The 27,385-nt window shown below is 44.0% G+C and overlaps 1 protein-coding gene across 1 annotated transcript in view; it reads right to left on the bottom strand.

The window, feature by feature from the left end:
• The window catches only part of VWA3B (von Willebrand factor A domain containing 3B), a 411,842-nt gene that overhangs the window by 295,070 nt on the left and 89,387 nt on the right, over positions 1-27,385 (bottom strand). The window contains exon 8 of the mRNA XM_033949516.1: positions 25,920-26,032. Within this exon, the coding sequence (XP_033805407.1) occupies positions 25,920-26,032 (113 nt within the window). The remainder of the gene's footprint in view (positions 1-25,919; positions 26,033-27,385) is intronic.

Here is a 27,385-nt window from a genome sequence, read left to right as displayed (position 1 = left end):
TTCCTGCAACAACTGCCAATGAAGGCAGAAGAAGCAGCCCAGCTGGATGGCCCTGAAGGAAGCAAGTGTGGTTTGAGCAAGTAAGGGAGAGAGGGGACATGATCTGGGACAAAGGGAGAAAGGGGGGTGGAAAGGAGCATGTTGGGACATGGGAGAGGCATGATTTTGGGACAAAGGCTAGAAGGCAGGGAGGAGGGCACGAACTCAGGACATGGAAGATAGGGAGGGGGCATGAAAAGGGACACAGAAATGAGGGAGGAAGGGGGCATTAACTTGGGACATAAGAGGAGGAGTGTGTGGTGCAGTGGTTGAAGCTACAGCCTCAGCACCCTGGGGTTGTGGGTTCAAACCCCATGCTGCTCCTTGTGACCCTGGGCAAGTCACTCAGTCCTCTGTAGCAGATAGGGAAAATGCTTGAGTACCTGATTGTAAAACCGCTTAGATAACCTTGATAGGCGGTATATAAAATCCTAATAAAACTTGAAAACTAGGAGGGAGGGAATAGAAAGGGAGAATTGTTGGGCATGAGTGTGTGAGTGAAAGAGATAGTGCACATGGGGAAAAGTAGAAAGAGGAAAATTGGGCATATAAGAGGAAAATTGGGCATATAGAGAGAGATAAGTGACGTAGAGATGCATGGGGAATGGAAGGATTAGAGGGAGAAATGTTAGATATGGTGGTGGAGAGGGAACAGAGGGACAGATTGAAGGGGATGCAAGGGGGAGGACTGTTGGACATAGTGATGGAGGGAGAAATGTGGCATTGTGCTGGAGAGGGGTGATAGAAGGAGAAATGGGTATGGGGCTGGTGGGCAGTGGTGAAAAATTCTAAACATAATCCAAGGGATGAGACAGGAAGAAATGTTGGATGTGGCAGTAGAGGGAGTGGGAGATATGCACCATGGATCTCTCTCTCTCCCTTTGCAGCAGGGGAGGGAATGAGAGAGAGAGGGAGACATGTTGCTAATGGAGGTAAAGGAGAGAGGAAGAAAAGTTGGACTCCTGGAGGGACAGAGAGAGATGTTGGTTGGGGAATGGAATGAGGTCTGGAGGAGAGTAAGCATGCAGAGGCAGAAAGAAAAAAATATTGGATGCAAAGTTAGAAGGCAGTGCAACCAGAAACTCATGAATATACCAGACAGCAAAGATATGTGTCAGTTTTGAGAATTTATATGTGCTGTCTATATTTTGCATTATATTTGTCTATTTTTTTTTATAGTTGTTACTGAGGTGACATTGCATATTTTAAAGTCATCTGCCTTGACCTCTTTGAAAAAAACCTGAATATAAATAATAATTAACATTTTCTCTGTGTACAGTGTGCTTTGTGGGTTGCTTTTTTTAATTTTGTGGTTACCATTATGTATTCATAAGATTATATTGTGTGTATATGAAAAATAGATGGAAGAAATTGCATTACAATTAGTACTATTATTAGGGGGGTGGGGTCTGGGGTGGAGCTAGGGCAGGGGTACTTAGTTGATATTTGTTAGAATTAGGGGGTACTTGGCTTGAAGAAGTTGAGAAACTTTGCTCTAGAATACCTGAAACTGTGAAGGGATTGGGTGGTGGACATAGTTTGATCTTTCAATGGAAGAAAAAGGGGGGGGGGGGGGTTAGCCATATTGTTTCATATGAGGCTCCACTACTCCTTGCACAAACTGATTCAAGAGCTAGATGGCAGATTTGTGGTTTGGGTGGGAGAACTCATGGGGGACTAAGAACACCATATGTTCTGTGTATGCACCAAATGTATACTCCCATAAATATTTTTCAAATTTATTGTCTGTCTTGGTCCCTTTGGGGAGTATAAGCTTCTTGTGGAAGGAGTTAACCCCAGTATTCCATCTTGACAGAGGTACTCACCAAGGATGCCTATTATTTGTGCTTTCCCTGGAGCCCTTGACTTCAAAGATCAGACTGGATGGGGACATTGTGAGTATCAGAACAGGCTCAAAGGATTATAAGATCAATCTTTTTATAGATGATATGTTCATTTTGGGAGAGAATGCCACTGTGACAATCCCCAAACTGGTCTCTACCATTACTCACTTTGGGTCTTTTTCTGGGCTTAAAATCAATTTTGATGAATCAGAGGCAATGGCAATCTCTGGCTGTCTCTAGCTGCTTTTCCCTCTCTCATGGTCTAAGGCAGGGGTCTCAAAGTCCCTCCTTGAGGATCGCAACCCAGTCGGGTTTTCAGGATTTCCCCAATGAATATGCATGAGATCTCTGTGCATGCACTGCTTTCAATGCATATTCATTGGGGAAATCCTGAAAACCCGACTGGATTGCAGCCCTCAAGGAGGGACTTTGAGGTCCCTGGTCTAAGGGTACTCTAAAATATATCGGAATTCTTTTGATTCTAGATATAAGAATTGCCGCTGCTGGGTCAGACCAGTGGTCCATCGTGCACAGCAGTCCGCTCCTGCGGCGGCCCCTAGGTCAAAAACCAATGCCCTAACTGAGACCAGCCCTACCTGCATACGTTCCTGTCCAGCAGGGATATGACAGTGATATACAAGAGAAAGATAAGATAGATCATTTGAAGTCTTTATGTAATAGACGGTGGAAGCTTCCTCTTTCCTTTCTGAGGAGGGTAGCCCTGGTCAAAATAATTCTGCTTCCAAAATTACTTTACCTGTTACAGATAATGCCTATTTGGATTGCCTGGAGGAAGCCTTGCACTGGGGATTGCTTAGCTCTTTTATTTGGAAGGTGTGGCAGGCCCGTAAAGGATACTCTAAACTCACTAGGGATAGGAGATGGGGGGAGTAAATTTGCCCGACCTATGCTTGTATAGCATGGTGGTTATTTTAAGGTGGAATGCATCCATGAACTGCATACTGGGGTCTTTTAAGTTTGCACCTGATCACATGCACTCATGCTCAGTTTTTAATGTACTGCTTTCTAAGGAGAGATGAAGTGGGTATCTCTTACCAATGCTGCATCCCTAGAAATTAACATGGGACTGATGGAGATCTAGGTTGGGTGGAGCAGCGGACCCCTCCCCATTTATAGAAGTTAAAGTTAATCCAAATTTTCCAGCAGGATAGGGTATTACAGATTTCTCTTGTTGGCGGGGCAGGGTTGTAGATATCTTGGACAGCTCCACAATATTAAGACTAATGGTATCTTTTCCTTCAACCAAGTTCAGCAGAGATGGAAACTTCCAAATTGTTGCTTTTTTCAATATCTGCAACTCGGTGTAACACCTCCACTCTGCTGACAAGAGTACTGCAGCCTTACTTCACCTCAAATGTAGTCGTCTGTAGCCTAGTTACCTTAGGCTGGGTGTACACCTTCTCAGAGGTGGAGTGTGACCAGAGAAATCACTAACCAAATCTTGATACAGAAAAAATGTCAAGAAGAGCCTGGTTAGGTACTTTGTGTCAATTTAAGAGAATTAGATTTGGTGTTACAATGTTTTTTTTATAATTCCCTGAGGTAAGAATGGAAGTGACTATTCAAAAGTGCAAAAAGTACAGTCAAACCTCGGTTTGCGAGTAACCTGGTTTGCGAGTGTTTTGCAAGACGAGCAAAACATTTTTGCAAAACTTGTCTCGCAAACCGAGTGTTGACTCGATTTGCGAGCACCTCCCCCCCTGAGAACCAGCATCGCTCCCCCCCCCCGCGTGAACCGGCATCCCTCACCCGAACAACTTGAACTTACCCCCCCCCCTCCCGTCTGGCACCAGCACGCAGCCCACAGGACGTGCCGGTGCCATTTGAAGATCTTCCTGCCTCTGCCAGGCCTTGAGCATGAATCTGCGCATGCTCAAAGCCCGGCAGAGACAGGAAGATCTTCAAGCGCCACCAGCACGTCCTGTGGGCTGCGTGCCAGTGCCAGACAGGGGGGGGGGGGTAAGTTCAAGTTGTTCGGGCGAGTTTCCATTATTTCCTATGGGGAAACTCGCTTTGATATACGAGTATTTTGGTTTACGAGCATCCTTCTGGAACGAATTATGCTCGTAAACCAAGGCTCCACTGTACTTTCATTGCATTTAGTTCCCAATAAATAGGTTTAAAAAATTTAAAAACAGATTAAACCCTTATACAGTATAATCTCATTATAACAGACTTCAAGGGACCTGGAAAAACAGTCCGTTATATCCAGAGTTGCATTTTTAAAAAAACTTTATTTAGGTCAACTTGAAACAACGTACAATCAATGAACAACAGTCACTGCACAAGCATATTAGCAACATCAATAACAAAACTCAGCAAAATATTGGTTTGGCACGAAATGATTGCAAAACCAGAACACTAAAAAATGTTCTAAAGCATTAAGTCGTACTGTACTGGAAAGAAAAATACTCTGTCATTTTCTTCTGGGCTACATTTTGACACTATATCACTGGCATGCCATGCACCTTGTAGGCGGAGCCTGCATGTCCGTTATAGCCAAACAAAACTACAACTAAAAGTAGCTCTGGGGACCAAATTGGTTGTCCATTATATCCAAAAGTCCGTTATATGCGAGTCTGCTATATAGCTGCCTGTCTGTCACTTTTTCTGTCTGTGAATCTCCCTGTGTCTTTAGTGCCCTCAGTGCCTCCTTCCTATGTCCTTAATGCCCCTTCCTATGTCCATAGTGCCCCCAGTGCTCCTTTCTATGTCCTTAGTGCTACCAGTGCCTCCTTCCTCCCCTCAACCCCCTCCGATGCCAGCCTGCCTGCCTGCCTCCCATCCCCCCTCCATTGCAACCCCTCCCCCCCCCCCCCCCGATGCCAGCCTGCCTGCCTCCCATCCCCCTGAGCAGCATGTTTCCATGGAAACCACCTCCTTTCCCCCCCTTCCCCCCCCCCCCGATGCCTGCCTGCACTAGCCTAAAACTAAATTGGGTTTAGTTGTACAAATTATTGTCTGAATGCTTTCACAGGACATTAACACTGGCCATTACAAAACTGCAATAGAGGTTTCGAATGCAGGATGATGAGGTAAATGCTCTGATGCTCAAAGAATTCCTATGAGTGTCAAAGCATTTACCTCGCCGGCACATAGTAGAAACCTCTACTGTGGCTTTGTAAAAGAAGCCCTAAATTTCCAGACAACCCTCAGTTAGGCATTTTCTCAACAAAATGGTTTTCAAAATTTGAGCTCAAAATTTTGGGCAAGTATTCTTTGCAAACTAATTTTCTCTATCTTTTTTAGAATCTCAGTGACCAGAGATATAACCTTTCCAGGTAAATATTTGTACTGTGTGTGCGTGTTTCAGTCTCTCAGAGTGGTATTTAAAATGTCCTTTTCTTCATTCTCTACTTATCTTTACTTTGAGCTCTCCTATTTCATTTCTTTATTTGTAATATTTACCCTTAAACTATCTTAAAATAATTGGAGAGAGTCTGCCTCCCTGATTGTATGCTTCTGAAGTGTGAGTCTGCCTTCTCAGGATACCTGTAAACTGTTTTACTAATTACAGCACTAATAAATTTATTTTCCTCGTTGAAATCCTCATTCTGCACCTTCCTGATCAATAATAGCTTCTGGACAAATTTGTCCAGAAGCTATTATTGATCGGGATGGTGCAGAACGAGAATAAAAGGGGGACTTTTCTTGATACAGCCTTCGGGCGAAACATGTCGGAGTGACAGGTCCCTTCCCGATATGAGCAACAAAGCAAAAAATAACAAAAAAGATAAGTTAAAAGCTTTTATATATTTAAAAAATTTTGATTTAGCACGGAGCACTGAAAGCACTAAGAATACTTTATATATATATTTTTTTTTTAAAAAAGGGTCTAATGAGGAGGCCAGTGCCAAAACACTTGGCTAATACTGGCACTTCTGAAGACCTAAGAAGAGAATTAAAAAATGATTGAAGTTTTGTAGGGTACTATTTGTTGGATGAATTACAATATTAAAAACTTGGCTGCAGGACAATACTTTCGGCTCTGCCTTTTCTATCCCTGGGCTGTGCTATAGATTCTTAGTTCATACTAGTGCTGCCCGATTTAGGAAAAAAAATTTTGATTTGATTCAACCTACTGAATTGGTTTTTCGATTTGATTTTCCTGCCCAATTGGGTGTTTTTTTCAAACATCCTGGTGGGTTTATTTTATAGCCTCTTCACCCCTTTTATAGCTTCTTCACTCCCTTTGCCTTCTCCTAACCACACTGGCACTATGGTGTAAACAAAATAAACAAACAAAAAAGACTTTTCCTCTGTCTCTTAAATCCTAGCTCACGTTTGCAATTTAACACCAGCTCTGGCAGGCTACACGTTTCAAATCTGACATATTGTAATCACAAAATGGAAAATAAAATTAGTTTTTCTACCTTTTGTTGTCTGATCATTATTCAAATCTTGTTGGTCCCAGGCTCTGGTTGTCTTCTGATAACTTGCTTGCCAGGGTCTCCTTCTTTCTTCTTTCTCCGTTCTAACCATCCATTTGCCATCTCTGTCCTCCCCTTCCATTTCCCTTCCCTCCCCCGGATGTCTGGCATCTTTCCTTTTTTTTGTCTCCCTCCACAGATCCACCTTTTCTTAACTACCCTTTCATCCAGCATCTCTCCCTCCTACCCCACCACCCCAGGGTCCACCTCTCTCCCTTTCTTTTCCCAACTACCCTCCTATCCAGTATCTCTATCCACCCCCCTCCACACCATCCCTTGTGTCCAACTTCTCTCCCTTTCTGTTCCTTCCTTCCCTAAATCCCATTGTCCATCATCTCTCTCCCGCTCCTCTATTTTTAGACCCATTATTTCTTTCCCCCCAAAGTCCGGCATATGCACGTCTCTTTGAACCCCCCTTCCTTCCCTCCGTGTACTTCTACACCAGGGCCCCCCTCCCATGAAGGAGGAGGGGCGGGACCGCAGCAGAGGAAAGAGCTGAAAGCACTTAGTAAAGATGCTGTAACCGCGATCTTCATTGCAGGCTGAAGCTATAAGGTAAACACTGCGGGGAGGCCAGAGGGAACACAGAGGCCTTCCCGAGGGGGGAACAAGGAGGCCTTCCCGGGGGGGGGCAGTCCTTCAGGGGGTGCGATTCGATGCAATGTCTTTCGGGGAGGCCAGGGGGGAAGCCGACAGCAGCACTTCCCGACTGACTCTCCCTCCTGACCTCTAAAGCAGATGCGTTAGCGGCTGGCCAGCAAGAGCAGCGCTGCCGCTCCTGCTTTAGGGGGTGAGGGGGGAGGGTCTGAATCGGGAAGCCGATATTTTAAAATTTTAAATCGATTCAAATCGATTCACCTGAAGTGAATCGGTGAATCAATTTGAATCGTGAATCGGGCAGCACTAGTTCATCCCAAAGCAATTAACAACCAGGAGAAAAACCAGGAGGGGTACAGGGACTTCCTCAAGAAAGCCAATTCTGTTCTGCTCTGTAATGATTACAATTAAACAAATCAATGTTAATAGGCACATAATATAAAACAAGGTGGAACAAACAAGCTACCCACCTAGTGCAACCAGCATTTACACTTATGCGGCTCTCAGAGTCTCGTCCTTGCTTCTTTGCAAGAGAGAAGTAAGTAATTAGTCTTCGGACCTGTTTGACAGGAGAAAACCAAACATCTGGTAATACATACATGTCCAAGACAGTAAGCAGGCTAAATTAAATCTGACAGGGCAAACCTTCAAGTCTCATATGCCTTTCTACTAGAAAAAAGATTATCGAGGTAAGAAACTAATCTTCCCTTCTAGTGCAAAACGCATACAAGTCTTGAACCAGTGGGACATACCAAAGCAATCTCTTGAATCTAGGGCAGGACAAATGAGCCTGCTGCTTGCACTGAAGACCCAAAAGCAACATCCAATCATGCTGCCACATTCCTCCTATAAAACTTTATAAAAGTTTGGAGAGCGGACCACATAGCCTCTCTACTAATCTCCTTAGGCTGAACTACCCGGAACTCTACCCATGAAGAAGACACACTCCTCATAGAGTGTGCTCTCAAAGAACTCTGTGGCTGCTTACCACACTCGATATACACTGAAGAAATAGCCCTGCAAATCCATCTTGAAATGGAAGCCTTAGAAGTCAGCTTCCTCAGATGATCAGAGAGATTTAAATTATTTGTCACCTGAAGATAACAGAGAAGAACTTTCCTAACATTGGGAACTTCTGTCGCACAGGAGAATGCAGACACAACACTCCCTTCAAAAATCTGGGTATCTTAGGATGGGAAGCTAAAGAAACTTTCTCCACTTGAGCTCAAAAGCACGAGAGGCCTACCACCTGCACTTTGAGGGAACCAACCCCCAGGCCATTCTCAAGCCTATCCTGAAGAAACACTAGGACCACGGACATCAGAGCTTTAAAAGGCTCCACATTCTGATTAGCACCCTAGCACTGAAATATTTTCCAAGCCTTAGCATAGGCTGCAATAGTCACTGGTTTCCTAGATCTTAGGAGGGTAGTCAAGACCACCTCCAATTAGCCCTTCTGTGCTAAGGCCGCACTCTCAAATGGCTTGCCATAAGCCCAAAGCATTCTGGATCTTCCAGGGCAACTGTACCCTGTGAAAGAAGAGTTGGATGAAGTGACAGTTTGAGACACTTCTACCTCTGTAGCTGAACCAAATCCACATAGTAAGGTCGATGTGGCCAATCTGGAGCAACCAGGATTACCAACCTACTATGGACCATGAGGGAAACATGTACAAAAGTCCTTTCTCTGGTCAAGGTTGTACTAGAGCAGTGGTCTCAAACTTGCGGCCCACCAGGTACTATTTTGAGGCCCTTGGTATGTTTATCATAATCACAAAAGTAAAATAAAACAGTTTCTTGATCATATGTCTCTTTAGCTATAAATTACAATATTATTATTAAGACTTAGCCAAAAGGAAAGATTTATAAATTATAAAGAGTTTTATCTCATGCAAAATTGTCATTTCTTTAATAAGACATCAACTATTTTTTTCTGAGGCCCTCCAAGTACCTACAAATCCAAAATGTGGCCCTGCAAAGGGTTTGAGTTTGAGACCACTGTACTAGAGAATCCATGCTGGCACTTCCAGTCTCAAATCCTTGGCTAAAAACCATGAGATTTTTTGTTGGCTGACGACGCCATTAAATTGAACTCTCAAATCCTTGGCTAAAGAACCATGAGATTTTTTGTTGGCTGACAACGCCATTAAATTGAACTTCGGACACCCTTAGCACCTCACAATGCTGTCAAAGGCCTTCCAGGACAAAGACCATTCCCCTTGGTTCAGAGTCTGCCAGTTGAAGATAGTCGGCCTGCACATTGTCCACTCTCACTACATGTGCTACTGATAGAGCCTGTAGGTGTACGTATGTATGTCATGTCTTGACCTATACTGTGTCTGTACTTCTGTAACCCATTCTGTGCTCCTTTGGGAGGACAGGCTAAAAAAATGAACAAATAAATTAAATAAATAAAAATAGATGCCTCCCTGACTGTTGACGTGTGTCCAAGAAACCCTGACCAATTTGCTTTTCAGGATGCTCTCTAAAGACTGCAACAATAGATGAATGTTTGCCACTTCAATCTGTTAATACAACATTTCTTCTGAGAGGGCAACCACTGGCCATGAATTTAATGACCCTCACAATGACCCCCCCCTCCCCAAGCCATAAAGATTGTCATCTGTCATCAGGATCACCCAAGAGGAGATGTGGAGAGGCAAGCCTTTGGACAATGACTTCGGCTTGAGCTACCAACGCAAACTACCCTCACCTTGGTAAGGGTGTGAAGTGCCATTGTCAGACTGGATGGAAATGCTGAGAATTGGAAATGTCCCTTCAGGACATGGAACCTTAGGAACTTCCTGTGGGCCGGAATATGGAAGAAGCCACTGTAAAATCCAGCAAGGCTAGAAATTCCTCCACTGCTACTGAAGCTATGACTGAATGCTTGGTCTCTGTCCAGAATCAAGGCCCTTTCAGGGCTGCATTGACCGATTTCAAATCCAGGATTGGCTTCCAGTGGTCTGAAACTTTCTTGGACATGATAAAGTATATAGGATATCTGCCCAAGCCTGATTCCTCAGTTAGTACTGATTCTAAGGTTGCAGGACAGAGGCTGCGAATTACAGACCGGTAAGTCTCACATCGGTAGTGAGTAAACTCATGGAAACACTCATCAAACACAAATTAGACATGATACTAGATGAGGAGGAACTACGCGATTCCCACCAACATGGATTCACCAAGGGTAGGTCCTGTCAATCCAATCTCATCAGTTTCTTTGACTGGGTAACAAGGAAACTGGATTTGGGAGAGTCCCTAGACGTCGTGTACTTGGACTTCAGCAAAGCTTTTGATAGCGTCCCCCACCGCAGGCTATTGAGCAAGATGAAATCGATGGGATTAGGTGAAACACTTACACCATGGGTCCACGATTGGCTGAGTGATAGACTTCAGAGGGTGGTTGTTAATGGTACAATCTCTAAAACGTCGGAGGTGACCAGTGGGGTGCCGCAGGGCTCGGTCTTGGGCCCGATCCTTTTCAACATATTTGTAAGAGACATGACTCAAGGGCTTCAAGGTAAAATAACATTATTCGCCGATGATGCCAAACTATGTAATATTGTGAGTAATGGCAATCTGTCCGACAGCATAACGCAAGACCTGCTTTAATTGGAACATTGGTCCTTGACCTGGCAGCTTAGCTTCAACGCTAACAAATGCAAGGTCATGCACCTTGGCAACAATAATCCGTGCAGAACGTACACATTGAATGGAGAAACCTTAGCAAGGACTACCGCAGAACGGGATTTGGGGGTGATCATCAGCGAAGACATGAAAACGGCCAAACAAGTGGAGAAGGCTTCATCCAGGGCTAGGCAAATGCTGGGTTGCATCCGGAGAAGCTTTGTTAGTCGGAAGCCCGACGTCCTAATGCCTTTGTACAGAACCATGGTGAGGCCTCATCTGGAGTACTGCGTACAATTCTGGAGGCCACATTACCGCAAAGATGTGCTGAGAATTGAGTCGGTACAGCGAATGGCCACCAGGATGGTCTCGGGGCTCAAAGATCTATCATACGAAGAAAGGCTGAACGAATTGCGGCTATACTCTCTCGAAGAACGTAGGGAGAGAGGGGACATGATTGAGACGTTTAAGTATGTCACTGGTCACATCAAGGTAGAAGATGATATTTTCCTTCCCAGAGGACCCTCGGCCACAAGAGGACACCCGCTGAAAATAAAGGGTGGGAAGTTTCATGGCGACACCAGGAAGTACTTCTTCACTGAAAGAGTGGTGGACAGCTGGAATAAGCTCCCAGTACAGGTGGTCAAGGCCAGCAGCGTGACAGATTTTAAGAACAGATGGGATGCTCATGTCAGATCTCTACGAGGGAAAAGGTAATCAGAGAGCGATTAACTAGGGGGTGGGTCAATGGAGTGGGCAGACTCGATGGGCCTTGGCCTTTTTCTGCTGTCACTTTCTATGTTTCTATGAATATCCATAACCATTGTTTGGACCTTGATCTCCTTCTCTGACTGCCCGGCAGAGCGTCCACAAGTCCAGTAGAGGATGAAAGAATCTGAGCTTGTAACCCTCTTGAATAATGTCCAGTACCCGGAGTTCCAGGCAAATACTGACTATAATTAAGGAAGAAACTAAGGATTTTAACACTGATGTTGTAATCCATCTGGGAACAAATGACCTGGCCAACAACTCCACACTTGCAGCACAGAAAGCTATTTGGGAGCTTGGTGAGGGCGTGAAACCTTTTGTAAAGACTTTAGCTTTTTCTGAAATACTGCCTGCATATGGAAAGGGAGAGCAAAGAGTGAAAAACACAGAGGACTTTAATAGATGACTCAAAGCCTGGTGTCATAAAGAAGGCTTCAGGTACTTAGGAGGATGGGGAAATACATGGAAGGACAAGAAGCTATATTGCACTGATGGGCTACATATTACTACAACAGGAAAAAGAAACCTTGCAGAGAAATTTAGACAATATGTTTAAAGGCATTTAAACTAGAAGGTGGGGGTGGTGTATGTATGAAGGACAATTATAGAGACCACCCCCGGCAAAAGAAAAGATGTGATAGTAGTAAAGATTGCAACATCAACAATATCAGCAACTCATTTCTTAGTATTGCAACAGAAAGTGAAACGAAACAAAAATCTATAAGAAAAAGGAGATTACCACTGAAAAATAGCTGGAAAGCGATGACCATAAATGCTCGCAGTCTAAGTAGCAAAGTTCATGATCTGCAAGCCCTGATGTTAGAGGCAGATCTAGATATTGGCGCTATCACAGAGACATGGTTCAGTGAATCACATGGATGGGATGCAAACATACCGGGATATAATCTTTTTAGGAAGGACAGAGATGGTCAAAAAGGTGGAAGAGTAACTCTCTATGTAAAGATAAATATCCAAGCGACCGAAATGCAAGGGACCTGGGGAGAGGAAGAAGCGATATGGATTGCTCTGAAAAGAGAAGATGGAACTTCTATCTACGTGGGTGTAGTCTACAGACATCCGACTCAATCACAACAAATTGATAAGGATCTGATTGTGGATATCCAAAAGTTTGGAAGGAAAGAGGAGGTTCTGCTGTTGGGAGATTTCAACCTGCCGGATGCGGACTGGAATGTTCCATCTGCGGAATCGGAAAGAAGTAGGGAGATTGTGGATGCCTTTCAAGAGGCTCTGCTCAGACAAATGGTGACGGAACCCACAAGGGAAAAAGCGATATTGGATCTGGTCCTCACAAATGGAGAGAGTATCTCTAATGTTCAAGTGGGTGCTCACCTGGGAAGTAGCAATCATCAAACGGTTTGGTTTGATATAACGGCTAAAGTGGAGCGCGGCCACATGATTCTTAAAGTCCTAGATTTAATGCAATGGGAGAGTACCTGAAGAAAGAGCTGTTAGGATGGGAGGACATAAGAGAAGTGAAAGACAGTGGCTTAAGTTGAAAGGAGCAATAAAAATGGCTACGGACCTTTATGTGAAGAAAATCAATAAAAACAAGAGAAAAAGGAAGCTGATATGATTCTCCAAACTAGTGGAGGAGAAAATAAAGGCGAAAGAGTTGGCGCTCGTGAAATATAAAAAAAACCCCAAGAAGAGGAGTGCAAAAAGGACTACAGGGTGAAACTGAAAGAAGCCAAGAGAGAGATACGTCTGGCAAAAGCACAGGCCGAAGAACCAATGGCTAAAAATGTAAAAAAGGGAGATAAAAAATTTTTCAGATATATTAGTGAAAGGAGGAATATGAAAAATGGAATTGCTAAACTAAAAGATGCTGGAAACCGATATGTGGAGAGTGATGAGGAAAAAGCAAATGTGCTAAACAAATACTTCTGTTCTATGTTCACAGAAGAAAATCCTGGAGAAGGAATGAGATTGTCTGGCAAAGTTACACAAGAAAATGGAGTGGATTCTGCGCCGTTCACGGAGGAGAGTGTTTATGAGCAACTTGAAAAACTGAAGGTGGACAAAGCAATGGGACCAGATGGGATCCATCCCAGGATACTATGGGAGCTCAGAGAGTTTCTGGAGAGTCCTATTAAAGACTTGTTCAACAAATCTCTGGAGACGGGAGTGGTTCCAGGGGATTGGAGGAGAGCGGATATGGTCCCTATTCACAAAAGTGGTCACAGGGATGAAGCAGGAAACTACAGGCCGGTGAGCCTCACTTCAGTTGTTGGAAAAATAATAGAAGTGTTGCTGAAAGAAAGGATAGTGTACTTCCTTGAATCTAATGGATTACAGGATCCGAGGCAACATGGCTTTACAAAAGATAAATCGTGCCAAACGAACCTGATTGAATTTTTTGATTGGGTGACCAGAGAGCTGGATCAAGGACATATGCTAGATGTAATTTACTTAGATTTCAGCAAAGCCTTTGATACAGTTCCTCATTGGAGACTGTTGAACAAACTTGAAGGGCTGAAGTTAGGACCTAAAGTGGTGAACTGGGTTAGAAACTAGTTGTCGGACAGACACCAGAGGGTGGTGGTTAATGGAAGTCGCTCGGAGGAAGGAAAGGTGAGTAGTGGAGTCCCTCAGTGTTCGGTGCTGGGGCCGATCCTGTTCAATATGTTTATGAGTGACATTACTGAAGGGTTAGAAGGAAAAGTGTGCCTTTTTGCAGATGATACCAAGATTTGTAACAGAGTAGACACCGAAGAGGGAGTGGAAAATATGAAAAAGGATCTGCAAAAGTTAGAGGAATGGTCTAATGCCTGGCAACTAAAATTCAATGCAAAGAAATGCAGAGTAATGCATTTGGAGATTAATAATCGGAAGGAACCGTATATGCTGGGAGGTGAGAAGCTGATATGCACGGACGGAGAGAGGGACCTTGGGGTGATAGTGTCCGAAGATCTAAAGGCGAAAAAACAGTGTGAAAAGACAGTGGCTGTTGCCAGAAGGATGCTGGGCTGTATAAAGAGAGGTGTAGCCAGTAGAAGGAAGAAGGTGTTGATGCCCCTGTACATGTCATTGGTAAGGCCCCACTTGGAGTATTGTGTTCAGTTTTGGAGACTGTATCTGACGAAGGACATAAGAAGACTTGAAGCGGTCCAGAGGAGGGCGACGAAAATGATAGGAGGCTTGCGCCAGAAGACATATGAGGAGAGACTGGAAGCTCTGAATATGTATACCCTAGAGGAAAGGAGGGACAGGAGAGATATGATTCAGACGTTCAAATACTTGAAGGGTATTAACGTAGAACAAAATCTTTTCCAGAGAAAGGAAAATGGTAAAACCAGAGGACATAATTTGAGGTTGAGGGGTGGTAGATTTAAAGACAATGTTAGGAAATTCTACTTTACGGAGAGGGTGGTGGATGCCTGGAATGCGCTCCCGAGAGAGGTGGTGGAGAGTAAAACTGTGACTGAGTTCAAAGAAGCGTTGGATGAATACAGAGGATCTAGAATCAGAAAATAATATTAAAAATTGAACTAAGGCCAGTACTGGGCAGACTTGCACGGTCTGTGTCTGTGTATGGCCATTTGGGGGGGATGGGCTGGGAAGGGCTTCAGTGGCTGGGAGGGTGTAGATGGGCTGGAGTAGGTTTTAACAGAGATTTCGGCAGTTGGAACCCAAGCACAGTACCGGGTAGAGCTTTGGAGTCTTGCCTAGAAATAGCTAAGAAAAAAATTTAAAAATTTAAATTGAATCAGGTTGGGCAGACTGGATGGACCATTCGGGTCTTTATCTGCTGTCATCTACTTTGTTGTCCAAGCAAATCCTCACACAGGCCTCCCTGGAAAGACAATCTGCCTCCTGTTCACAGGAGTTCGGTGATTGGCCTGGTGTCATTGGGACTTCTTGTAAATTGCTGCTAGGTGGGAACCTGAGGAACTACAGCAAGCCCAGAGATACAGGAGGCGGAACTGAAAAATGTAAATAATGCCTTTCACACAACTCGCAATTAGAGATGAATAACCCTCTGGTTCAAGACTCATATGCTTGTTGTATTTATTTAAATATCTATATACCCTATATCACCTATACGGTACTAGAATAAGTCTTATTAATAAAGCTTCAGTTTCAAAAACTGTTTTTCTTCTCAGAACCAGTCCCCCTCCCCCCTTTTACAAAGCCATACTGCCAAGCAGCATGAGCTAAATGCCAAGCCACTCAAGAATTCAATTAAAATATAACTAAACTATGTCACATGTTTTCCTCATACACTCATCAATTTATTTATTTTCACTTTGGATATCTCACTTTTCCTCACAAACCTCTCCTACACACACAGATCAAGCAGCATAAACTTCCTTTCTCTTCAGTTTCTTCAGTTGTTATCTCCCAACTGTTACTTCAGCTTGGTTCCTTACTGACTTGTACAGTCAAAGGGCTCCTTACAAAGGTTCACAAACCTCTGTACATTCCAAACTCAATTTTAAATTAATTTTAACCTTAAAAACCCTCATTTATGAATTCTAATTACTAAATTCAGATGAGCTGACACTCAAAATTGTTACTCTATCAAAATATCGCAGGAAGCAGTAGCAGAGGGAAAGCTTCTGAGGCACCGAAGGCAGCATGTTTACTTCACTCACACTGTCAGTGGCCTGAGGAGTGCAAGAGATCCCATGGACATGGAGGCTCCTGCGAGTGTAATCAACACTTAGAACCAGCAGCAGAGATGGACAAGGGGATCGCAGTTGGAAGGGGGGTTACTAGAGAGATTCATGATCATGGGGCTGGGGAGAAAAAATATAAAGATATGCCAGATCTCTGGAGGAGGGAAGGGAAGGACAGAGATGCCACATCATGGTAGGGAGGAGGAAAGGAAAGGAGAAGAGGAGATACCAGACCACAAAAAGGGAGAAAGAGGAGAGAGATGTTGGACTACTGGAGGGGAAGGGAAGGAGAGAGAAAGAGAAGCCAGACTAAAGTAGGGGAGAGGGGGAAAAAAGGACAGAGAGATGCCAGACCACAAGAAGGGGGAAAGGGAAGGAGAGAAATGTTGGATTACTGGAGGGGGAGGGAAGGAGAGAGAGAGATGCCAGATCATGGAAGGGAGTAGGAGAGAAGGAAAGGAAAGAAGAGATATCCAGACCACAAGAAGGGAGAAAGGGAAGGAGAGAAATGTCAGACTACTAGAGGGACAAGGGAAAGAGAGAGAGAAGCCAGAACAGGGAAGGGGAGGAGGCGAGAGAGATTCCAGGCTAAGGTAGGGGCGAGGAAGAAGAGAAGGACAGAGAGATGCCAGACCAGAAAGGGGATGGAGGGAAGGAAAGGAGGGGAGATAGATTCCAGACTGTTGGAAGGAGGAGAAAGATGTGCTGGTGCCGAGTTCAGGAAGGAAGGAGCAGCGTGCACAGGCGGTCAGAGCTAGAGGAGAAGTCGGGGAAGCTTTGACAAGAGGCAGGAGAGCCGAAGACTCGGGGAAGCGGCGAGAGTACGCTCCGCCCACCCCCTACACGTCAGAGGCAGCGCCGGACTCCCCCTTGAAAAGGGGAGGAGCCAACGCGGCACACAGACGCTGGTGCCGAGTTCAGGAAGGAAGGAGCAGCGTGCACAGGCGGTCAGAGCTAGAGGAGAAGTCGGGGAAGCTTTGACAAAAGGCAGGAGAGCCGAAGATTCGGGGAAGCGGCGAGAGTACGCTCCGCCCACCCCCTACACGTCAGAGGCAGCGCCGGACTCCCCCTTGAAAAGGGGAGGAGCCAACGGCGCCCAGCCGTTCGGCGCGCGGCGAAGGCCTTGCAAGGGACGAGCACTACTCTCAAGAACACCAGAGGAGAACAGACTGGTAAGGAACCGACAAGCACAGAAGATAAGGAAGAGACAGACACAAAAGAAACCAACCCGCACATACAATCAAGGTGAGGTAGAGCAGAGACAGCACACACGAGAGAGACAACAAGGCAAGCAACACAAGGAAGCAGCAGGCAAGGGACACAAGCACACAAAGGCACAGGCACTGTAACACAAACAGACTCACTCAAATAGGAAGCCTGCAGTCAGGAAGTCAGAAGGTAAGGGGGAGGTAGGATCAGTAGGAAAAAGAGCAGCAGTAGGTCACAACAAATCACTCAGACAACCCACGAGTGAAGCACGAAATGGAAGCCCAAGGAAGTCAGAAGATGAGCTTTCCTGTCTTCTGTATCAACTGCAATATGTATGACTACCTCCCTTCGGGGATCCAGGCATACATTTGCGATCGATGCATGGAGATGGACAGCTTGAAATGTCAGGTAAGACTATTGGAGGGAACAGTGATGGAACTCGAAGACAGAATCCGAGCACAGGAGAAGATTCTAGTGGAGTCAACGACGAGGTCAAGGATCTAGAAATGTTCATAGAGGAAGCCCATCAGCACCACGTAGAGATCCCAGGGGACAACCACACACCAGGAGGAATAGTGAGAGCACAGGAAGATGTCCCCCCACCCAAAGAACAGGAAACAATTTCAAGAGTATCATTGGAGGAAGATGACTGGCCCTACTCCAAGGACGTGGACCTACGCCCCCCAAGGAACTCCCGAATAAAGAAGATGGGGATCATCGTAGGCGACTCCATTATACAACACGTGGACAGCCACACCGCAGGAGGAAGAGAGGACAGAGTCGTCACCTGTCTGCCTGGAGCAAGAGTAAAGGATGTGACCAACAGGATCTCCAGGATCATAGATGGTGCACGGGGAGTGGACACCGCTGTGCTTATCCACGTGGGAACAAATGATGTGAGCGGGCGGAAGTATGACAGGGAAGAGATGAAGGGCCAGCTCCGCTCACTCGGAAGACAACTGAAGATCAGGGAGGTGAAGGTGGCCTTCTCTGAAATCCTCCCTGTACCAAGAGCAGATGGAAAGAGACAAGGGGAATTGCAAGTGATCAACGCCTGGATGAGACGATGGTGCGAAGACGAAGGCTTCGACTTCGTGCGCAACTGGACGGCGTTCTGGGGAAAAAGCAAGTACTACAGAAGGGATGGACTACACCTCAACAAGGAAGGAGCAAGAGTTTTGGCAGGCAACATGAAGAAAGCAATAGAGAAGGCTTTAAACTGAAGGACAGGGGAAAGCCGACAGTCGACCACCGGTCGATGGCACGGACAACAGGATGCCCCGACGTAGGAACAAAGGACTACTACTCATACACAAGAGAGGTCGACCTCACAGCCAACAAAGGAGAACAAGCAGGAAGGGACAACTCAGACACAGGAGGGGATGACCACACAGCAAACATGGGAGATAACACAGGAGCAGTAAAGGATACCGTAAATGAAACTGTAAGGACAGCCAAGAGTAGAAGGTCCAAAAAGGTAACACGAAGGGAACTTAGATGTATGTATACAAATGCTAGAAGTCTAGGAAACAAAATGGGAGAACTAGAGACGATAGCAAGACATGAGAACATGGATATCATTGGCATAACAGAAACATGGTGGAATGAAGAAAACAAATGGGACACAGTACTACAGGGATACAAACTATATAGAAGGGATCGAGAAGGGCAGAAAGGTGGAGGTATTGCCCTATATGTTAAGGAAGAAATAGATTCTGTTGGAATGATTACAACAGACAGGAAAGAGAAGCTGGAGTCCCTCTGGATCAAAATTCCTGGTCACAATGGCGCAGATACAAAAATTGGCCTTTACTATCGTCCCCCAGGACAGGCGGAGGTCACTGACTCAGAAATGATGGAGGAAATCAAACAAGTATGCAAGACAGGCAATGTAGTTATATTGGGAGACTTCAATTTCCCAGGAATAGACTGGAAACTAGGAGCCTCCAACTGCGGCAAGGAGGCCAAATTCCTGGAGGTGCTAGGGGATTGCTTCCTGGAGCAAATGGTAAAAGAGCTGACAAGAGGCGACGCCACCTTGGACTTGGTCCTAAATGGTCTCACCGGACCGATAACAGAAGTAGAAGTCATGGTTCCACTGGGAACGAGTGATCACAATTTAATCAACTTTAAACTTGACATCGGGAAAGGGAAACATGCCAAAACCTTAACCACCACCTTAAACTTTAAAAAGGGTAAATACGATTGCATGAGAGTCATGGTAACAAAACGACTCGAGAAGATGGTGGACAAACTTGAAACAGTAGATCAGGCATGGTGCCTATTGAAAAATACTATTGCAGAAGCACAAGATCTCTACATTCCGAGGATTTCCAAAGATCGGAGAACTAAAGGCAAAGGAGAACCGGCATGGCTTACCATACAGGTGAAGGAAGCCATAAAAGAAAAGAAGGACTCTTTCAAAAAATGGAAATGCACGAAGACAACCGAAGCCTGGAACAAACATAAAGATGAACAGAAGAAATGTCACAAGGCGGTGAGGGATGCAAAACAGGACTATGAGGAAAAAATAGCCCGGGAGGCCAAAAACTTCAAGCCCTTCTTTAGATACGTGAAAGGGAAAAAACCTGCAAAAGAGGCAGTGGGACCCCTGGACGACAAGGGAAGAAAAGGGTACATCAAGGAAGATAAACAAATCGCAGACAAACTAAATTCCTTCTTTGCGTCCGTCTTTACGAAGGAGGACACCTCAACAATACCTGAAGCGGAGAAACTGTTTACAGGAGAAATAGAGGACAGCCTCACCACAGTTGAAGTGAACTTAGATCAGATATACTACCAGATCGACAAACTTAAAAGTGACAAATCCCCTGGACCGGATGAAATTCACCCGAGAGTCTTGAAGGAATTGAAGGTTGAAATCAGAGAGTTATTGCAAAAACTTGCAAACCTGTCAATCAGAACTGGTCAGATACCAGACGACTGGAGGAAAGCGAACGTCACGCCAATTTTCAAAAAAGGATCGAGAGGAGAACCGGGCAACTATAGACCTGTGAGTCTTACGTCTGTCCCAGGCAAGATGATTGAATCACTGATCAAGGATAGCATAGTTCAGCACTTGGACACACACGACTTGATGAAACCCAGTCAACATGGATTCAGGAAAGCGAAATCGTGTTTGACGAATTTACTCCAATTCTTTGAGACCGTAAACAAGCAAATTGATAGTGGAAAGCCGGTGGACATAATATACTTTAAATGTGCCTGCCTAACCTTCAAGATCCTCCACGGTATCCTTCCTCCTTTTATCCCTCTATCCTGGAATTCCTCAAATCCAACCTCCACTAGATCCACTCAAAAATTAAAACTATCCTACCCCTCCTTAAAAGGCATCTCCCTTGTTGGTAAACTTGGCTCTTCCCTCCCTTTCAGAATCACTCAGCTCTGGAACAGTCTCCCTTCCCCTCTCCGCAATTTGAGCCCCCTTCTACCATTCCGTAAGCATCTGAAGACCTGGCTCTTCTCCAGAACGTAACCCCGTCCCGCTCCTGGCACTCTCACACCAACCTCTCTTCTCTCATACTTATATAATTCCACTGGAGTTCCGTTCCTTCCCTAACCATGTAAACCGTGTCGAGCTCCATCTGCGGAGATGATGCGGTATATAAACCCAAGATTTAGATTAGATTAGATTAGATACTTGGACTTCCAGAAAGCATTTGACAAAGTTCCACACGAAAGACTTCTCAGGAAACTACAAAGCCATGGCATAGAGGGAGATATACAAAGATGGATAGGCAAATGGCTGGATAACAGGAAGCAGAGAGTGGGCATTAATGGGAAGTTCTCCTACTGTGAGAAAGTGACTAGTGGTGTACCCCAGGGCTCGGTACTTGGGCCGATCCTTTTTAATATTTATATCAATGACCTGGAAAACGGAACATCCAGTGAGATCATCAAGTTTGCAGACGACACAAAACTCTGCCGGGCAATCAGATCGCAGGAGGACAGTGAGGAACTCCAGAGCGATTTGTGTCGGTTAGAAAAATGGGCGGAGAAATGGCAGATGAAGTTCAACGTGGAGAAATGCAAGGTAATGCATTTAGGCAGTAAAAATAAGGAATACGAGTACAGAATGTCAGGTGCAACTCTGGGAAAAAGTGAACAAGAAAGGGATCTGGGTGTACTGATAGATAGGACCCTGAAGCCGTCGGCACAATGCGCGGCAGCGGCAAAGAAGGCAAATAGAATGTTGGGCATGATAAAGAAAGGAATCTCGAGTAGATCGGAGAAAGTTATAATGCCGCTTTATAGGGCAATGGTCAGACCCCACTTGGAATACTGCGTCCAACATTGGTCTCCCTACCTAAAGAAGGATATAAAACTGCTGGAGAGGGTGCAGAGACGAGCGACTAAACTGGTGAAGGGTATGGAGAAACTGGAATATGAGGATCGACTTAAAACACTGGGATTGTTCTCCCTTGAGAAGAGGAGACTGCGTGGGGATATGATCGAGACCTTCAAAATACTGAAAGGAATCGACAAAATAGAGCAGAGATTATTTACATTGTCCAATTTGACACGGACAAGAGGACATGAAATGAAGCTAAGGGGGGACAAGTTCAGGACTAATATCAGGAAGTTCTGCTTCACACAGAGAGTGGTTGACATCTGGAATACTCTCCCAGGGGAGATTATTGCGGAATCGACAGTCCTAGGCTTCAAAAGCAAACTAGATGCATATCTCCTTGAGAGAGGCATATAAAGATATGGTTGGCTATAAAATAAGCCAGGTGTATACCTGGCAAGGCCTCCGCGTGTGCGGATCGCCGGACTTGATGGACCGAAGGTCTGATCCGGAGATGGCGCTTCTTATGTTCTTATGTTCTTATGTCAGATCATCAGAGTGGGAGACAGAGAGATGTTGCACAGGGATGGGAGGGGTGAGGAAGGGAAGAGAGACAGAAAAATGCTGTATAAGAAAAGATGGGAATATGGGAGAAGAAAGAAGAAGGAGATGGTACACATGGATGGAGGGAAGATGAAGCACAGAGAGAGGGAAGATATGGTGCATGTGGATAGATGGAAAGGGAAGACATGGAAAAGTAGATAGATTTGAAAAAGAAAAATTGAAGAAAGTTGAATATTAAAAGTTAATGCCAAAAATTGATTTAGTGATTGTAAGATATATATATATATAATCCCTTAATGCAATTCTGGATAAGTTGATAACATTGATGTGTTCCCAATAGGGATATATGCAAAACTAATTCTTTATATGTGTATGTGGCCTCAGTGCATAGGTGAAAGCTAATGAATACCTGGCGAACCAGGGTTCCAGGCTTCAACAACTTGGAGGGAGCTATTTTTCAAGCTCCACTGTGCACCATCATAGGCTCACATACGTGCACTAAATCAAATACATGAACCATTAAGTGAAGGTTTCAAAGAGTGCCATAAACAGAAAACAATGTTATGAACTAATCCAAAATGCTGCTCAAAACTGGCGAGTTGCTCAGTACTTATCTTCGGATTATTCTGCAGCTCTTTGCAGCGTTGTTTAGCATTATTAAACCCGACCCTGGTGGTGTAAAAGTTGTCCACGTTTTCCAGCTCATTTAGGGCAGAAAATGAAGAAGGAGAGAAAAACAGCAAATGGATAAGAAGGCCCTGGAAACACAGTTAGGAGCACAGACAGAAGGAAATGCAACCAGAAACTGAGAAAAGATGATTAGAAAAATAAAATCACCAGACAATAAAGGTAGGACAAATGATTTTATTTTAAAATTTAGTGATTGAAATATGTCAGTTTTGAGAATTTACATCTGCTGACTATATTTTGCACTGTTCAGGAAGAAATGCATTTGATTCTATTTCTTTGGTGTTGCAGTGCATACAGAGTCTGGCATCTTAGGGTTTTGTTTGTGTATATTAGGACTTTTAGTTTGTGGTCCAGTATTTGCATAAGGTTTATCTGTGTTCTGCATGTGTGATCAAGGCCAGGTGCTCTGGTAGGAATGAATATCGAGAAGCGTTTAGTGTCATGGCCCAAAGTAGGAACATATTTGTCAGCTCTCCTTCACCCCTTTTGGACCCACAATGGCCCTCATTTAAAAATTAGCGAAGACCACTGATACAGAGAATCTGTATGGGATCTTTATATCTTGGCCCTCTTGGCAGAGAGGGAAGATTGCCCTTTATTGGGGAACTGCAGGTTACAGACTAAAGGGCTGGAATCAGTGAGAGCTAGACTCAAACAAGAGCTAAGAACTATGGACCTGGCAGGGAAGACAACCCTGGAGTTCTCCTGAAGACAGCGGACTGGCCCATCAGGAAGAAGAAGAGGTCTAGAGCCCTTGGAATGGAGATCTTTGGGGCACAACCAGTGCCCAAAGTAAGCAACAGAGATGCTTTTGGGAGCAAGCTCAGGACAGAGAAGCCCTTGGAAGCAAGTTCAGAACAAGGTGGAAGGCCTTTGGGGGCAAATCAGTGTCCGAGGCCCAGTGGCAGAAAGGCTTTTGGAAGTGCAATCGGTGTTCGGAACCCAGTGGACTTGGAGGCTCCTGAGAGTGTAACCGGCACTTAGAACCCAGCAGAAGAGATGACCAAGTAAGACTGACTCAACCCCCTATTGGATGTCCAGCAGCCACTGGTACAAAGTGCTCCAGAAGGAGGATGAAATCTGGGGGACATGATGGGAATGGACATGGCAAATGACTCAGTGAAGGAGCAAGGGGATATGCTTAAATTTGCCACATTTGTAGAGAGACTGGTTCCAAGAGTTTAAAGGTTGCTTATTGAATACTTTTCATTCAAAATGCTTAATAAGCTCCTTATCAGAACACTTCTTATAAAAAAATCTTACTGGTTACCTGTATAATGTAAGTTGTACAAACGTAGGTCAATAAACTAACCTTTCAGCCAGTCTTATTCACTAATGTCTTTTTTGAGTTTCCTGGGAAGAAAAGGGGAAAAGATCCCAACCACTAACACCTTTCTTCCCCAGGTGAGGGCACTCAGCAACAATCATTGCAGGGCCTGTCAGAGCATACCCAAGGTGGACTCCAGCCAGGTCGGTCCTGAACCCAGGAACACTCACAAGGGGAAGTTACATGTAAATACTAAATATGGAAGCTGTTCGGGTTGATGCTGTTCAGCTTTTCAAATGTATATTTGTAAAATAGATGCTCCTGCTGCATGTGTCAGCAAATACATGTGCACTCTTGCACGTGTTTTAGAAAAGGCTCTGCCTCAGCACCGGAAATGAGCATATTCCATTTTTGACATTTTAATTCTGCTCTTTACACTCATATGTAAAATGAGACTCATTATAACTCAGATAATTTAAATGATTATCTGCTGCCCTGAAGGAATATATAAAAGATTCTTGCTGTCTTTGCAAAGCTTGAATAATTATAGTCTAGAATTTGGCAGCTACAATTTCATGCTAAAAATGCAGGGTTGTGCATTTCAGCTGCAAAAATATGAGGGAGCAGTACTGTTCAATATAGGGGGTGAAGTACTTCTGTGCACAAAAGAGGAGTGGGACTTGGGGGTGATCATTCCTGAAGACTTTAAGGTGGACAAACAGGATACTTGGTTGCTTAGGAAGAAGAATGACCAGGAGGAAAAAGGAGGTGATAGTACATCTGTATATTGAAAAGAACACACAATATCAAAAAGATAGTGCATACATGGTTTGTACCTACTCATGCTGTTTGGGTAATGGCTCCTAAATGCTTTCGTGATAATTTCCCTCCTAAGTATTTAGCACCATTCAAGAACATTTGTATAATGAACAGAAATTTATTCTTGAAAAAAATGGATAAAAAAATAAAAAGAATCAAAGCCCCTATTCAGAGTAGCTCTCTGAATAGGGGCTTTGATTCTTTTTATTTTTTTATCCATTTTTTTCAAGAATAAATTTCTGTTCATTATACAAATGTTCTTGAATGGTGCTAAATACTTAGGAGGGAAATTATCAACACGGGTTCCATTAAGATGTGTTATTTTACTGTTATTCCAGATTATTGGTAACTAGGTCTCATTGCATAAAAGAAGATCCATGTTAAATAGCACGAGTGAGTGGTACAATGACATCTCTTATGCAGTGGCATAGCAAGGGAGAGTGGCAAGGCGGATAGCCCCAGGCGCCTCTCCTTTCTCGCTCTCCCCCACCACCACCACCACCAGCAGCAGTGATGGGATAGAATGGGACAGGCCTCTGAAGGACACCACCTCGCTACTACCTCTTCAAATCTTTGCTGGCAGCGAGCAAGCTGTCCTACAAGATACTCATGCCGACCTCATCCCTAACTCACATCACTTCCTGTTCTCAGGGCCAGGAAGTGATGTTGAAAAGAAGGCTCTGCTGGCACAGTATTCCAGCCTGCATTCTGCTGCCTAAGATTTTAATAAATAAGAGGGGAGGGGCATGGCAATGTTGAGACATAAGGGAAGAGTGTATCGGGGGGGGGGGAGACATATGACAGGAAAGAGTGCATAAGGGGGGCACGCAGGGTGGCGATGCCAGCCACTTTTGCCTCAGGTGCCAACTTTCCTTCCTACTCTCTTGCTCTTAGGGGGGAAAGTTGTGAATGTGGGCTACTGGGTTATTTTACCACAGGTTCTCACTGCATAGCTGTGGACCCTGTGCTAAAATAACCTGACTTGTGGTAAAATAGCTCAACAGTAGCCCACATTGATTGATAACTTCCTCCTCTGTGTTCTGTAAAATAAAATTAATTGTCCATAATAATAATAACAACAACAGTATTTACCTGGAGGTGTTCCTCCTTTCAACTTCCTTTCCTCTACAGCAACAGGAGTCTCTCCATTGTTTGATAAAAATCTAAGGTTTTTATATTTCTTTCTCTCAGCAAATGCATGGAATCTGTAATACAAAATAAAATAGTCTAACAAAAATGTACACATCAAGAACAATTTTCAAATCCATTTACCTGGATAAATAACTGACCTGTCTGACAAGCACTTTCCCAGATTAGCATTAGGTTCACAACAGTTTCAAGTTTCAAGTTTATTAGATTTTAATATACCGACCATCAAGCAAATATCTGGACGGTTTACATTAGATTTAAAAAATTGACAGATAAGAGTAGAAACAAGTGAAAAAAAAACAAAAAGTATTAAATAAATTAAATAATGTATAGTGAACATTAAAAACAATAACAAGACAGACTTGACAGTGAGGAAAGAGGGAATGGATGGGTAAAGTTACATTGTAAGTAGGAAAAGGAGAAAGAGGGGTTAGGAAAAAAACATGTTGGATGGGGATAAGATATATTGAATGTTTATAAAAGAGCAAAATTAGATAGAAAAGAATTTAAGAGGATAGAAATTAAGTGGAAGAGAATGCATCTCGAAATAAAAAAGTTTTTAAGTTTTTCTTAAATTTGTCAAGGTTTTGTTCGTCACGAAATGGTTGTGGAAGGGAGTTCCACAATGTCGGGGCAGTTACTGCAAAGTTTATTTTGCGTGTGTAATAAAATTCTTTTATAGACGGAATCAATAAGAGATTTTGATTTGAAGATCTCAAAGTTCGAGTAGAGCACTGAGGGATAAGAAGTTTGTGAAGATATGACGGCAGGTGAGAAGATTTTATTTTGAATGACAAAAGGATGATTTTGTAGGTGATTCGGTGCGTCACGGGTAACCAGTGAGCATCTTTCAAAGCTGGCGTAACATGATCATATTTACCTAGGTTATAGATGAGTTTTATTGCTGTGTTTTGTATAAGTTGAAGGCGGCGAATTTCTTTTTGTGGAAGGCCGTTGAGTAGGGAATTACAGTAATCTAGGTGAGAGATTATTAGAGAGTGAACAAGAATTTTGATGGATTCGGTTTCTAGAATTGAGGTCAATGAACGAACAGAGATGTTTTCAACTGCATTGGGAAAAAAGGTGTTCCTTGGACATGTTTTGTAGAGATATGCAACTGTGGTTTGTATGGAAAGAATGCACACAAAAATATTTTTTTATAGGGCCTATTATTCAGCTGGCGGCAATTAATATTTTGCTGACTGTCGCTAGCTTTACACCCAAAAATTAATGTCAGGGCATGTCTGGACATCAGCATTTAATTTCTGGGTGTGCGGAGCCGACTAATACATAGCCAGTTAAGTACGATATTCAGAACTTAACTACTATGGGTTATCACACTAGTTCTTAATCCTGTCTTGAGGGACCTCCAGCCAGTTGGGTTTTCAAGATATCCCTAATGAATGTAC

Source organism: Geotrypetes seraphini, chromosome 6 (genome assembly GCF_902459505.1).
Source record: "Geotrypetes seraphini chromosome 6, aGeoSer1.1, whole genome shotgun sequence".
Taxonomy (NCBI): Eukaryota; Metazoa; Chordata; class Amphibia; order Gymnophiona; family Dermophiidae; genus Geotrypetes; species Geotrypetes seraphini.
The sequence above is the reverse complement of the archived record's forward strand: the minus strand, read 5'-3'. Positions and strand labels throughout refer to the sequence as shown.